General features: G+C 42.5%; 1 protein-coding gene across 15 annotated transcripts in view; it reads left to right on the top strand.

The window, feature by feature from the left end:
• The window catches only part of LOC144329734 (uncharacterized), a 124,414-nt gene that overhangs the window by 30,860 nt on the left and 79,834 nt on the right, over nt 1–13,720 (top strand). For 9 of the 15 annotated variants that reach the window (XM_077938748.1, XM_077938749.1, XM_077938747.1 and 6 more), the window contains exons 2-5: nt 5,783–5,937; nt 7,811–7,902; nt 11,094–11,227; nt 13,533–13,690. In XM_077938748.1, coding sequence (XP_077794874.1) covers nt 5,783–5,937; nt 7,811–7,902; nt 11,094–11,227; nt 13,533–13,625 — 474 coding nt within the window. In that variant the 3' untranslated portion in view covers nt 13,626–13,690. Of the gene's footprint in view, nt 1–5,782; nt 5,938–7,338; nt 7,692–7,810; nt 7,903–11,093; nt 11,228–13,532; nt 13,691–13,720 lie in introns of all 15 variants that reach the window. The other 6 variants (XM_077938757.1, XM_077938756.1, XM_077938761.1 and 3 more) reach the window with 1 other exon arrangement.

The following is a 13,720-nucleotide window of genomic DNA, read 5'->3' as shown; positions in this document are numbered from 1 at the left end:
AAGATCATTGAAAAAATATATAAACTGTAGCTAGTATTTTAAGTATATCTGTTTTGAGTCCAAACATTACATTAGTATGAGGACACTCCAAACACTCATCATAGTATTTCTGTTGACCACAGCTTATGATACCACTTCCTCAGATCAGCCCTGAATCTTTCAGAGGTATGAGTGTGTGCTATTGCTGGGCACATTGTTAATCATTGTAGTTCCATCGCATAGGTGCCTAACCTCTGGGTCCCAGGGACCATCATCCTATTGCTGTTGGAGATTTTAATGTGAATGTATCTTATGTAGATGTTGACAGTTAAAGAACTAGTTCTCAAGTTAAAATGGAGCTTCAAAGCAGACCATAGGGAGAAACAAACTTACCTGAAAGATGACAAAGGACATTTGTATAATAAATGTGATAGAATGGGCCCCATGATAGATGCATTCTGAATTAGATGAATGTACTGAAGTGAAAAGAGTTTCACTGGGTGGTCAGCACTGTGGGTTCTAGGCCTACCTCTAACATGAACTCACTCTTAAGACCTCTGGGGGCCTCAGTGTTCTCTTTTGTAAAATGAGGAGGAGTTGAGATGAAAGTTCTGTTTCCTCTCCACATTTACACTCTGTGTGATGTTCAGCCAGGAGTGATTCTGTTAAGCAGTTCAGTGAGGAAGAGTCATTAGCAGGTCAGGATTGGATCAGAATTAGAATGCTTCTGGTTCATTATTGAGTCTCTGAAGATGGGCATGGCACTTGGCATAAAACAAGGGCCCATTTGTAGTTTTATAATAAGTTAATGTTGATTGTGAGGCCTACATAAAACTCCAATTTGAGAACTGTTACTCCTTCGATGGCAGAGAGAGGAGGTGGAGAGAGGGCTAGACCACGAAGTCACAGGACCTGGCTGTGTGACTCTGGGCAGGTCACTTCATTTCTCCCATTCTTTTCTCCTTTATTGTCACATAAAGGGTTTGGAGGAGAATTGTCAAAGTAGCTTCTTCTTCTTTTTTTTTTTTTTGAGATGGAGTCTCACTCTGTCACCCAGGCTGGAGTGCAGTGGTGCCATCTTGGCTCACCGCAACCCCTGCCTCCCGGGTTCAAGCCTCAGCCTCCCGAGTAACTGGGATTACAGGTGTCCACCACCACACCCAGTTAATTTTTGTATTTTTAGTAGAGACAGGATTTCACCATCTTGGCCAGGCTGGTCTTGAACTCCTGACCTCGTGATCCACCCGCCTTGGCCTCCTAAAGTGCTGGGATTACAAGCGTGAGCCACTGTGCTCAGCCCCAAAGTCTTCTAATTAAGAAAGTCAATGACCTTAGGAGAATGGTCATCCCTGTAAAGCAAATAAAAAGTTTCCAATGATTTACAAAATCCAGTGTCCAGAGCAGGTAGAGCACATTACCTATGATTTAATGCTCTCTGGGAAGAACTTCATGGGGATGGGCTGAGAAGAAGAGGAAGGAAAGGGGAACTGTACACTCAAGTTTGGCTGGGACTTTCATGCAACGAAGGAAATGAGGTCTCCTGTAATTGCCTCTTATTAAGGTAGAGAATGTATCAAATGCTGTGTTTAAATCAATTCAAGGCCGATTCTTAGCACAGTGCACCACCTGTTTTGGCTGTTTCCATATCCTGCCTACAGTGGTGATGTGTGAGAGCTTTTTCTTCAGGCAATGCCATCAGAGAAGGAAAAGAATGGCAACAACATATTGAAAGGAAGAGGGAAAAAGTTCATATACATTTCAATGGAGGCACGTTTAAGGCATTTAAAAAGGGAGTCTGAGAAATAATGACAAAGTTTGAACAGAATCTTAACTTTGATCTGATTTTCTTCTGTAAAGCAATTTGGCACATAATTTTTCAAGTGCTAAACCACAAATTCTACTAGCTGGACCTCAATGCCTTCATTTGCATCTTGGAACTTCTATTCCCCCAAAAAATGTTTAAGAAATTATTAAGGTGATTTTCCAGAGAGATTAAAGCATAAAGCATTTGCTGGTCAGTTCTCATAAAAACTACAGCAGCATAGAATAGCTGAGATTAAAAGCTAGATTTAAATCATGCGAGGGCTCAGTTAGTATCAGTGCCTAATTAAGAAATCTGTAAAGTTGATTTGATGGCGAAAAATTCTATCAAGGTGTGATTGGAATTTTCCCTTCCAATTGCTGTTGGGGATTTTAAGAGGAATATATCCTACATGGACTTTGGTATTCACAGGACATAGCTCTGAAATTAAAATGATGCTTTAAAGCAGAGCATAGGGGCAAACTAATTTACCTAAAGGGTAACAAAGGAGGTTCTTAACTAAAAATAAACATGATGGATTGGGACTCAATGTTAGACTGAATTTCTCCTTAGTTTTTTAACCCAAAATCTTTCCTAGTTCATATATGTAAGTGATAGACTGTCATCGCCTTGAGGGCTAATTGATATTACTCTTTTTTTTCGTTCCCAGTACTCCACTCATGGTTCTTACCACGTAATAGATTCCCACTAAATGTTTGCACAGTAGATGAACTGAAATACTTTGATAATTTTTAAAAAGGTTCTTGTAGAGCATGGTGCTGTTTTGGGCCTATCTTGTTCAATAACTTGATTGGCCAGTTGTACAACAACTAGTGAGCATTGCGCAGGCAGCCTGCAGGCTGAATTGGGCCAGTGTTTATCCACCCTTTAAAATCAAGAACCTTCAACTTTGTATAACAATATGAATTTCTAAATTCTGAAGTTGTGGCACTGTTTGGTCAACAGCTGTGCATAGTGACTATTAGGAATAGCAGCCCCCATTAGGAAGGGCTTCTTCACAGGTTGCCATTATTAATAAATGTGATAGATTGCCCCCTGCACTGGCCCCCCCCACCCCGCCCCACCACGTTAGGTTGCATTCTGAATTAGATTTAGATGGATACACTGAATTCTGTGGCATATGACTCCAGGCTGACTTCACATTTTTTCTTTTTTCCTTTTTTTTTTGAGACAGTGTCTCACTCTGTCGCTCAGGCTAGGGTGCAGTGGTGAGATCATAGTTCACTGCGGATTCTATGTCCTGAGGCTCAAGCTTCCACCTCAGCCTCCCGTGTAACTGGAACTAGCACCACCATCCCCATCTAATTTTTGTATTTGTTGTAGAGACAGGGTTTCGCCGTGTCTCTACATGCAGGGGCATGAGCTCACTGCAACCTCCATCTCCCGGGTTCAAGCGATTTTCACGCCTCAACCTCCCGAGTAGCTGGTATTACAGGTGCCCACCACCACATCTGCCTAACTTTTGTATTTTTAGTAGAGACAGGGTTTCACTGTGTTGGCCAGGCTTGTCTCGAACTCTAGACCTCAAGTGATCTACCTGTCTTGGCCTCCCAAAGTGCTGGGATTACAGGCGCGAGCCACCACGTGAGCCTAGTATGCCTTTCTATGGTGTTGGCTTTGAACAAGTTAAAGATCTAAGTGTGAGCTTAATTGTTTTCTCCAGCTTCACAAAAAGAGAAGACTCTAAGTGCTAGGCTTGGCGTGAATCTGTAGTGTGAACATTTCTACAACCTCAGTGTGGCTCCAGTGGGAATTGAGCCGAATCCAAGCACTAAATAACCCTAATGATACCAAGTAGGAGCTCATCAGGGAGCTGTTGAAGAGTTTATCAGAGCATATTAAAATACAATACATTCACATAATCAAAAAAGGTACATCAGTCCATCTGTCTATATGTTCCTTTCTGATATTAAATTTGTCCAGGGACTTTTCAAAATTACATCACCTATCTCTACACTTTCCTTTGTGTATAAAAATGTGGCAAGAATGGAGAGCAAATCAGAATAATGCACGCTGGTGAAAGTCCTATAATTGAAATCATTATTGCTTAAGACACCATTGCTTTAATCAGCCCTATCATAAATCAATGCTTTTCACAAGTAAAGGTTTAAAATAAAATGCTGTTAAACAAATTGGGCCTCTTAAAAGGCATGATGCAATTGGGAAGCTACTGAAAATGGATAAAAAAGTGCTTTCTGAATGGATTCACTGGTTCCAGCATTTTGTCTTCCACTTAATTTAAAAAAAAATATTACCTGGTCCTTTCTTAGAAATTACATATTGGAGGTCTATAATGGCCAAGCCTTTAACCCATTAAAAAAATTCACTCCCCGGAACAGTTAATATTTGACGTTTAATTGCTTTTTCTTGTTGGAGAGGAAAATGGTTTTTTTCTTCTCTTCTTGATTGACTTTTCAAAAATCACCTTGTGAGCTATAAAGATGGAGATGATTTTCAAAAACTGAAGTACACATCTATGTGTATGCACGCATATATATGTTCATGTATAAATAAAATCTCCCATGTACCAGAAGCTGGTGCTTCCCTCACAATAACTCTGCAAGGCAGGTGTGACTATCTGCCTGTACTGGATTAGGCGGCAGAGGTCTAGAGAGGTGTCACTCAGGTAGTAAGTGGGGCAGTGGGTGGCTTGACCACAGAGCCAAGGAAAAAGGTCATGCCAGTGGTCCTATCTTGGAGTGCAAATCCTCTCAACCTCTTTAGCCAGCACCAGATTCAGTACTATAGCTGATAATCCACACCACGAGCAAATGTCAAAAGAGCCCAACTCTAATCTTTTCTAAGCATTTTAATGTGAGTCCTTCATGGTAACTAAGGTAGGAGAAGCTGTTGAATCAGCCCTGTAAATCATGTCCACCTGGAAGAGAGTTCTCATCTGGGGATTTGTGTGAATAAGCAGGAAGGCTTTGGGAGGCTGAGGCAGGTGGATCATGAGGTCAAGAGATCGAGACCATCCTGGCCAACGTGGTGAAACTCCATCTCTACTTAAAATAAAAAAATTAGCCAGGCTTGGTGGTGGAGCATGCCTGTAGTCCCAGCTACTTGGGAGGCTGAGGCAGGAGAATTGCCTGAACCCAAGAGGCGGAGGTTGCAGTGAGCCGAGATCATGCCACTGAACTCCAGCGTGGGCAACAGAGGTAGACTCCATCTCAAAAAACAAAACAAAACAAAAAAACAGGGAGGTCACAGTTTTCTTATTGGAACAGTAATCATACAGACATCAGATGAATTTTGGGCCTCCTCAGGAACTGTTTTAAAAGAAAGAGGGGGCCTGCCAGATGTTGGTGTGGAGGGGGTGAGGAAAAGCCTCCATTTGGCTGCCTAGAATTAGAATATTTCCAAGTCAACACTGTCAATCTCCCCACTTTGACATGCAGTAAATCCAGTACCCACAACTAAAGTGTTTTCTTGCTTTCTTTTTCTTTTTCTCCTTTTTTTTTTTTTCTTTTTTTTGAGACAGGGTCTTGCTCTGTTGTCCAGACTGGAGTGCAGTGGCATGATCTCGGCTCACCACAACCTCCACCTCCCCATTTAAAGTAATTCTCCTGCCTCATCCTCTCAAGTAGCTGGGATTACAGGCACCTGCCACCACGCCCAGCTAATTTTTTGTATTTTTAGTAGAGATGGGATTTCACCATGTTGGCCAGGCTGATCTTGAACTCCTGGTCAGGAGTGATCTGCTTGCCTTGGCCTCCCAAAGTGCTGGGATTACAGGCGTGAGCCACCATGCCTGGTCTTTTTCTTTCTTTTCTTTTCTTCTTTCTCTTCCCACAAAACCAGGTATTATTTAAGTCTCTTGAAAAGCTGCACAAACCAACTGTTCCTCTCAGATTATCCCTTTCAGAGCTCAGGTGATAAGCCTCCTTGGGTTACACCTCCCATGACTTGTGGTCAGATGCGGGCTGTTTCATTCTGCATTATCTACCTTACAAGAAAATATTTGTATATTGGCCTCACCAGGTCCCAGTTCCTCTGGGAATCGTCTTGTATGCAACATCTTCACAAGGGTGGCAGGCAGTTGAATCTCTGGCCTTCATGGGACCACTGGACATCTGGCAGAGAACCAGGAAACCACGGTTCCCTTCTGTGAGTCCACTCAGCCGGAAAACTACAAGGTGTGTGACTGTAGGATGAGGCGTTTTGAAAGATGAAGTACAACACCTTGAGAAAGTCTCTGGAAAGAAACTGGCTGATGTCAAATGGAAATTTGACCATTCACAGATTTCTTTTCCTAGATATAGAAACACAAAAGCTTACATGTACACATTAAAAAAATTTTTAAGTTATCTTTTCTTTCTCGCCTTCCTTTCTTTCCCCACTTTTTTTTTTTTTTTGGTCTTTTTCTTTTATTCCTGGTTGATAGTAATTCCCATTTTTAACCAAGGAATAGTAAAACTGACACTGTCATATTGCTATGATAGGATATATTAGCAAAACCCTTTTGGAAATTCATTTGCAGTGTGTATCAAGGGCCCATAAAAATGCAAGATAACTATGTGATAATAAGGAAACAGGATATGCACTCTTAATGCTTATAAATACATAGGCAAAATATACATACTATTAGGTAATATTTATCATCCACTTAATATATGACAAGCACAATGCCACATGTTTTATAGGCATTGTCTCATTTATTTTGTACACAGACTTTGTGTGGTAAATATTATTATATCTCCATTTTACAGATTATAAAAGAGAGGCCTGGGGAGGCTAATTGTTTCATGTGGAGCCTGGTGTGAGATTTCAACCCATCCTAATTGATTACAGAGCTTGTACTATTAATTTATAACACCTTATCATTCCTCATAATATATGGTTATAAGTAAAAAACAAACATTAACAACCAAAAAAAAAAAAAAAAAACCCACACTAACAAACAAAAATCAGATAAGCTCTTCTCTTACAATAACCACATGAAAAAATAACTAGGAAAGCATAGACTGAGAAAATGGCCAAACCTAAAAAAACTTATTTGCAACCAGTTAATGAAATAACAGGTAGCCTTCGACACTTAAATGTTTTACGTTTTTTTTTCCCCCTCTGGATGGGAATTAAGCCCTATATGAATAATTTTCGACCAAGAGAATCTAATTGATATTATTCCGCTAATTTAAGGAAACTTCAAGGGAACTAGTCTTACATGTAGTTGCAAAGGACTTTGTCCAGACTTAGGTGAGAATTTTCTTTTGGACTGGGACCTAGATTAGTCTTTCTTAACTTTCTTAACTTACATTGTGTGAGAACATAGCTGAAGATATTAATGGAATCTATGGTTTCTCTTTCTCTCTCTCCAGAAAAACACATATATTAACATTTATACAACATTTTGCTTTATATATTTTAATTTAATCTTCTTTTTTCAGGAAACTTTGAAAATTTCAGATATATTGCTGGTTTAAGATTTAAACTAAAATTTTTCTTTCTGTTTTGGCTTGCAGAATGTTCTTTATACCTCAGTTTGGGGTAAGTCTTTCTCTAATAATTTTTTTTTTTTTTTTTTTTTTTGGAGACAGTCTCACTCTGTCACCCAGGCTGGAGTGTAGTGTCGTGATCTTGGCTCACTGCAACTTCTGCCTCCCAGGATCAAGCCATTCTCCTTCCTCAGCCTCCCGAGTACCTGGGACTACAGGCGCACACCATCATGCCCGGCTAATTTTTCTATTTTTAGTAGAGACGGAGATTTCACTATGTTGGCCAGGCTGGTCATCTTGAATTCCTGACCTCAAGTGGTTCACCTGCCTGGGCCTCTCAAAGTGCTGGGATTCCAGGCATAAGCCACCACACCTGGCCTGTATCTCTAATAATTTAAATACTGATACAGTTTCTTCAGAATGTTGCCTACACCTGGAAAACTGAGGTTGATAAAGTAAGCAAGTATAATGCATAATTTAGTTTTGATGTTTTCATTAATATGATACCACACCTTTGTGAACACTTGTATTTCGTTACATAGCTAACAACTACCTTTTGGATTTTTCATGTTAGAATGAAAAAAATGCATGGCATACATCACCAAGAATCAAAGGTTGTGCCTGGCAGTGTGATTGACTCTGTAATAAAGAGAGAAGCTTCGCTCGGTGAGTGGACGGCATTATGAGAGGCTTTTTTTTTCACATCTGCAGAAATGCATTTTCGTTAAACACCTGTGTTAAGCACGTATGCATAAGGCACAGTGATAGATGGATGTAAAACATAGGTAGATGATGTCCTTGTATGAGATTCTACAAGGACTCCGATGCACTGAAGTTTGGAGGCACTCAGGCAGCCTCCTGGCACTATTGGCTGTGCTGCTAATAAGATTACAGGCAGGGCATGATTTCATTCCATGTAATATTTTCGTCATTAGGAAGAGGGAAGTTGTCTTTACCATTACTGTTTTCTGAAACTGAAAAATTCTCAGGTGCGAATCCCAAAAGACTTTACATGCAACCTCCATCTCCTATTCAGGACTGTTCAAGAAGACAGAAACACCACGTTTAGAGGTCATTGGTCCATCTACTCTAGAAACTTCCCCTTGGCAGTGGTCCCTGCCTGTGTTACAGAAGATGGCAAAAATACGAGCCATTGTGCATCTGGCCAGTTCTGCAATGCTCCATCCCAGGGGGACATTCCTTCCTCACTCCAGCTGGTGAACAGCTATGCCCTGGAGCCCAGGACGGACATGCCTTGTAACTTTTTAACCCAGTTAGTATAACTGCCAATATTATTCCTATTCATATAAATGTCTAATCCTTTCTTGAATCTTGCTAGACTATTTGCCTCAATAATATCCTGTGGCACTGAATTCCACAGGTAGATTATACGCTGCTTTAAAAAGTATTTCCTTTTCTTGGTTTTAAATTTGTTGCCTTTTAATGTCACAAAATAGCCCTTGTTGTTGCATTAAGTGGCACAGTATAGAAACATTTCAAATTGACCCTTATTTCTTCCAAGCAGTTTCTTCACTAATATTAAAACCCTATTTTCCTCATTTTCCTTTCCTGTTTTGGCATATATAATCTTGATTAAATGAAATGATTTACGTAAGTAGTCTCACACAATTTTGTGAACATAATAGGCACTGGTAAAAAGCTTTCCTTGGTATTCAATGTCATTTATTGGGCAAATATTTATTGAGCATCTATTATGTACAGGAACTGTTCTAATGTTGGAGAGTCAGCTTCAAATAAGACTGGGTCATTTTTCTGAAGGACTTACTTTTCTAGAGAAGGAGATAAGCAGTAGTGTAGTGAATAAATCTATGAACCACATGGTTTCAGATGGTAATAAGTATTATGGGAAGACTGAAAGAGTGGCTGGAGCCAATTTGCATTGCACAGTCAGGGAGTGGCTCTCTGAAAAGGGGACAGTTGCCATCAGCCGTCAAGGAGCCCCCTATGTGAAATCTCCGTGAAGGTGAACTCCAGCTCTGGAACAATGCCCAGTAGTTTTTGAGGCTCAATCATTATTTATTGAGTGCATAAATGAATTAAGGTTGAGAAGGAAAGCCTTAGTTACTAAAATCACCAGGAATTTATTCAGTAGATTCAGGAGGATCATTTCTTGAATCCCTGTGTTCTGTAACTCCCAACACTGTGGGAATAAACAAAGCAGGGGCTGTAGTTAGTTAGACTGGGTTTCAAGACCTGACCATGGTCCCCAGCTTGCCAGCTGTGCGGCCTTGGGCAAGTTACCTAATTGCTCTAATCCAAAGAACCCTCCTTTATAAAAATGAGAGTAAACTTCCTTCTTTTACAGGACTTGGAGGTTTGAAGGCAAAGTTAATGTGGAAGTTCTTTTTAAACTGCCAAATGGTGTAGAGGTGTGGTTATTCTTGAGGGAACCAGCTGTTCCCACTGTCAGGCTCTGCTCTTTCATTCTTCCCTATCTCCCTTCCTCATGTTCCATTCCCTATTTTATCCCTGCCCCTGCCTAAAGCCCACCAGGGCATCCATGAGACTTAGCTTTCTGTCTCAGAGGTGGCTTAAGCAGGATGGACTTACCTTTCTGAAATTCTTATCTACGTCTTACGAACTTTGACAATGGAGCTGTTGTGTATTGATGCAGTGGACTGGATGTGACTTTCGAATAGTGATTGTTTGCTTTTATTTTGTTTACTGCTTAATCTTCTGGGGTCAGGTTATCCAAACTTCTACCTATAAAGACAGTCCTTGCCTGAATTTCCGAGGGAATCTTCCCCCAGAAACCGAGCCTTTGGTTGCAATGGGCTGCCTGGCTGCCTTCAGCAGCCTCTGTGTTCCAGCCTGACTGGCATATGCATACACTGTTTCCTCATGTTGCCTCTTGTTATTCTTTTTAATTGTCCCTTAATGTATGGTTCCCCCCCCCCGCCCCCCTTTTAGGCAATTTGAAGTACAGGCATGTGCAGCTCTGCATAATAATGTATTATAGGAAACATTTCAAGGAATAAATTATTAGAATTGTTTACATGCATGGTTCAAATTCACTGACAAATTGCTTAGGCCTCAGTTTTATGAGGTAGCTGCCAGCTAGGCTCCTTCAGGGTAAAACTCTGAAATAGGAGAAGCTGCCCAATGCTGTGCCTTCCGAGCACTTCCTCTGCCTTGTTCTGCCCTTTCAACACCGCCCTCCTTTCCCACCCCCAAAGAACTCTGTGGAGCTGCCAGGCCTTTTGCACCTTAATGTGAAGACATTTCATGGGTCCTCCCCGGACCCGCCCCCAGCAAAGGTGAGGTGCGCAAAGGAATAAATCTCCAATGGTATAATTTTAGACACTGTGGCAACTGGGAAGGGTGGCTATTTTTGGCCATGGAGCTTTCTCCTTGACCTGAGATGATATTGCCTGGCCTGCTGCTAGTTCACCCGGCCAACCCTGCCCGTGGTCCTTTTCACAACGTGTTTGCCATTCCTGGGGGCTGGCTTCCTCCTCTTTCTGCCAAGCAGCTCTGTGCTCACGCACGATGCTGTGTGTTTGAGCAAGGGTGTGAACCGGTCGATGTGTGCCCACCTAGGCTTGCCCCAGGGCAACACCCTCAGGCGGTGGTCAGGCTACCTCTGAGGGGCAATGCAGCTGGAACAGATGTCCTTTCACATTGGGGGTGGGGGAAGATTTCCGGTCCAGTTTCTGGGTCTCCCTCAGCCTCCATACTTTATCAGCTGCTCAGCGACCATTCTATGAGTCACTCCAGGCGAGCCAGGCAGCCTCCAGGCCACAGGGTTCATGCATTCCCGCCTACACTGCTTCATTTGAAGCCGCATCCTCACAGAGATTCTTCTGACCACCCGGCTTGCTGTCTTCCCACTCAAGCTCCTGATGCAGCTGCTGTCTGCAGACCCCCTGGACTGCCTGGGGAAGTGAGTTGGAGCTCCTGCAGCAGAGGGGTGGAACAGCTACATGAAGATCCGAAGGTGGCCAAAAATAACAGCGCTTCCCAGATGAGGGTAATGTTATAGCCAAGATCATCACTGGGGTAGGGTGTCTTGTTCTTTGTTTTACAACCTAAAAAGTACACAGAAGACTCAAAGATCATTCAGGAAGGAGGAATAAAGTCAGTACAGAACAGAGAAATGGGAGCAGTTAAAAACAAAGGAATTGAGTTTCCTTATGCCAAAAGAGAGAAAACAGAGGCCTTTTATAGATATAGAGAGAGAGCCCTGGCTATCTGGATGGCAGTTCTGTTTTCTCCAGCTTCCATGGCCACAAAAAAAGGGGAGAATTATGAATTTGCAGAGAGAGAGAGGAAAAAAAAAGTGAGAGAGAGAGAGAGAGGATATAAGGAGAGACTGATCAAGGAACAAAATAGCAGGGAGTTAGACAAAAAGGGAGAAAAAAATCAAGAGACAATGTTGCCTTCTCTTTTCTGCTATTGGTTGAAATTTAATAGAAACGTATTGAGAACCAACTCTATCTAATCCAGTTATCTATTTCTGCATGACAGATCCACCTGAAATTTATTAACTTAAAACCACAATAATCAAGTTATGATTATCTGTCATTGTTTTGAGTGTTGACGGGGATCAGCTGGGTGGTTCCCACACAGTCTTTCTTGAAGATAAGGATGAGGTCTGCTGGTGGCCAAGGCTGGAGTCATCACTGAGGCTGCCTCACTCACGTGTCTGCTGGTTGATGCTGGCCATGGCTGCAACCGCTCAGCTGGGGCTGTCAGTTAGAACCCCTGCACGGGGTCACTCCACGTAATCCGAACTTCCTCACAGCATCTCATCCTTGCACTTCTTACGTGGCCACTCAGGACTCCAAAGATGAGTGTCCCAAGAGAGTAAGGTTGAGGCTGAATGATCCTTTTTTTTTCTTGAGATGGAGTCTCACTCTGTTGCCCAGGCTGGAGTGCAGTGGCGTGATTTCAGCTCACTGCAACCTCCACCTCCCAGGTTCAAGCGATTCTCTTGCCTCAACCTCTGGAGTAGCTGGGATTACAGGTGCCCGCCACCATGCCTGGCTAATTTTTGTATTCTTAGTAGATATGGGGTTTCAACATGTTGCCCAGGTTGGTCTCACACTCCTGACCTCAAATGATCTGCCCACCTCGGCCTCCCAAAGTGCTGTCATTACAGGCATGAGCCACTGCACCTGGCCCGAATGATCATTTTTGACCTACCAAGTCACCTTTTCTATTGTGCACCAATCGCTAAGGTCAGCTCAGATTCAAGGGCAGGGCATTTAGATACCTCCTCTGGATGTGAGGAGTGTTAAAGAACTCGTGGACATGTCTTAAAACTGCTAAAGTGTCCAATCATGGTGTCAGCTACTCTCAGCCTCTTGATCTCCAGGAGCTTCCAATCTCCAATCTTGTTGGAGCTATCAAAGTTAATTAAGTATTCTGTGAAAAGTAATAAAATAAATACCCATTCACCAGGTGAGTGAGGTGATAGAAGAACGTGTACCAAGTGGATACAAGATGAACCCTCGCATTCGTATACGTCACAGGCACAGTGTACTTGGGAAGGCCTGTGGCTACTGATCATTTGGAGAGCTTTGAAGGAAAATAGGACAGCAGTGGCTGAGGTTCCCTCACTGTGGAGTGGGAGTGCTTACTTGTCTTATTCAAACTCCTATGACTGTGCTCAATGATTTATTTATCCTCCTCTGCCCTGCCTTGGTATGACCAACTGTCCTTTATTTCAATTTCATCATTCTGCAATGGTCCAAAAACCTTCCCTTTTTTGTTCTTCTGCTGTGACTTTATCCTTTCTGTGCATGAAAAAGATTTGGACCGGGCACGGTGGCTCACGCCTGTAATCCCGGTACTTTGGGAGGCCGAGGAGAGAGAATCACAAGGTCAGGAGATTCAAGACCATCCTGGCTAACACGGTGAAATCCGGTTGCTACTAAAAATACAAAAATTTAGCTGGGTGTGGTCATGGGCATCTGTAATCCCAGCTACTCGGGAGGCTGAGGCAGGAGAATCGCTTGAATCCAGGAGGCAGAGGTTGCAGTGAGCTGAGATCGCACCACTGCACTCCGGCCTGGTGACAGAGCAAGAAATTAAAAAAGAAAAAGAAAAAGATTCAACTCCCCTTCTCCTTCCCTGCTTACTTGCTACTCCGTTGCCATTTTTCAGACCAGTGAACTTGTCTCTGCCCTTGTCTCATTCCTCAGTCAACTACTTGAAATATACATTTTCATCTTGTTTTCCTTCTTTATGGCCACTGTCTCTTACCTCCTCAAATCCTATCTTATGTTCCACGTGACTCACGCCCTTCTCTGCTCTGACTTGTCTTATCCCAGGAGCCAGTTGTCCAGCACAGTGTAATGGGACGGTGGGCCCTGGTGCCACAATGCCCGACATCTCCACCAGATACAGCTTTGAGATCTTCATGATGAAGCTTGCTCCAATCCAAGGGCTTTGAGGTGGGGTTTGCTGTTCAACTGCTAACCTTTCTTTGGTAAGCATTTACTATATTCCATCATCACTG

Source organism: Macaca mulatta, chromosome 7 (genome assembly GCF_049350105.2).
Source record: "Macaca mulatta isolate MMU2019108-1 chromosome 7, T2T-MMU8v2.0, whole genome shotgun sequence".
Classification (NCBI taxonomy): domain Eukaryota; kingdom Metazoa; phylum Chordata; class Mammalia; order Primates; family Cercopithecidae; genus Macaca; species Macaca mulatta.
This window is presented reverse-complemented; position numbering and strand designations above follow the sequence as displayed.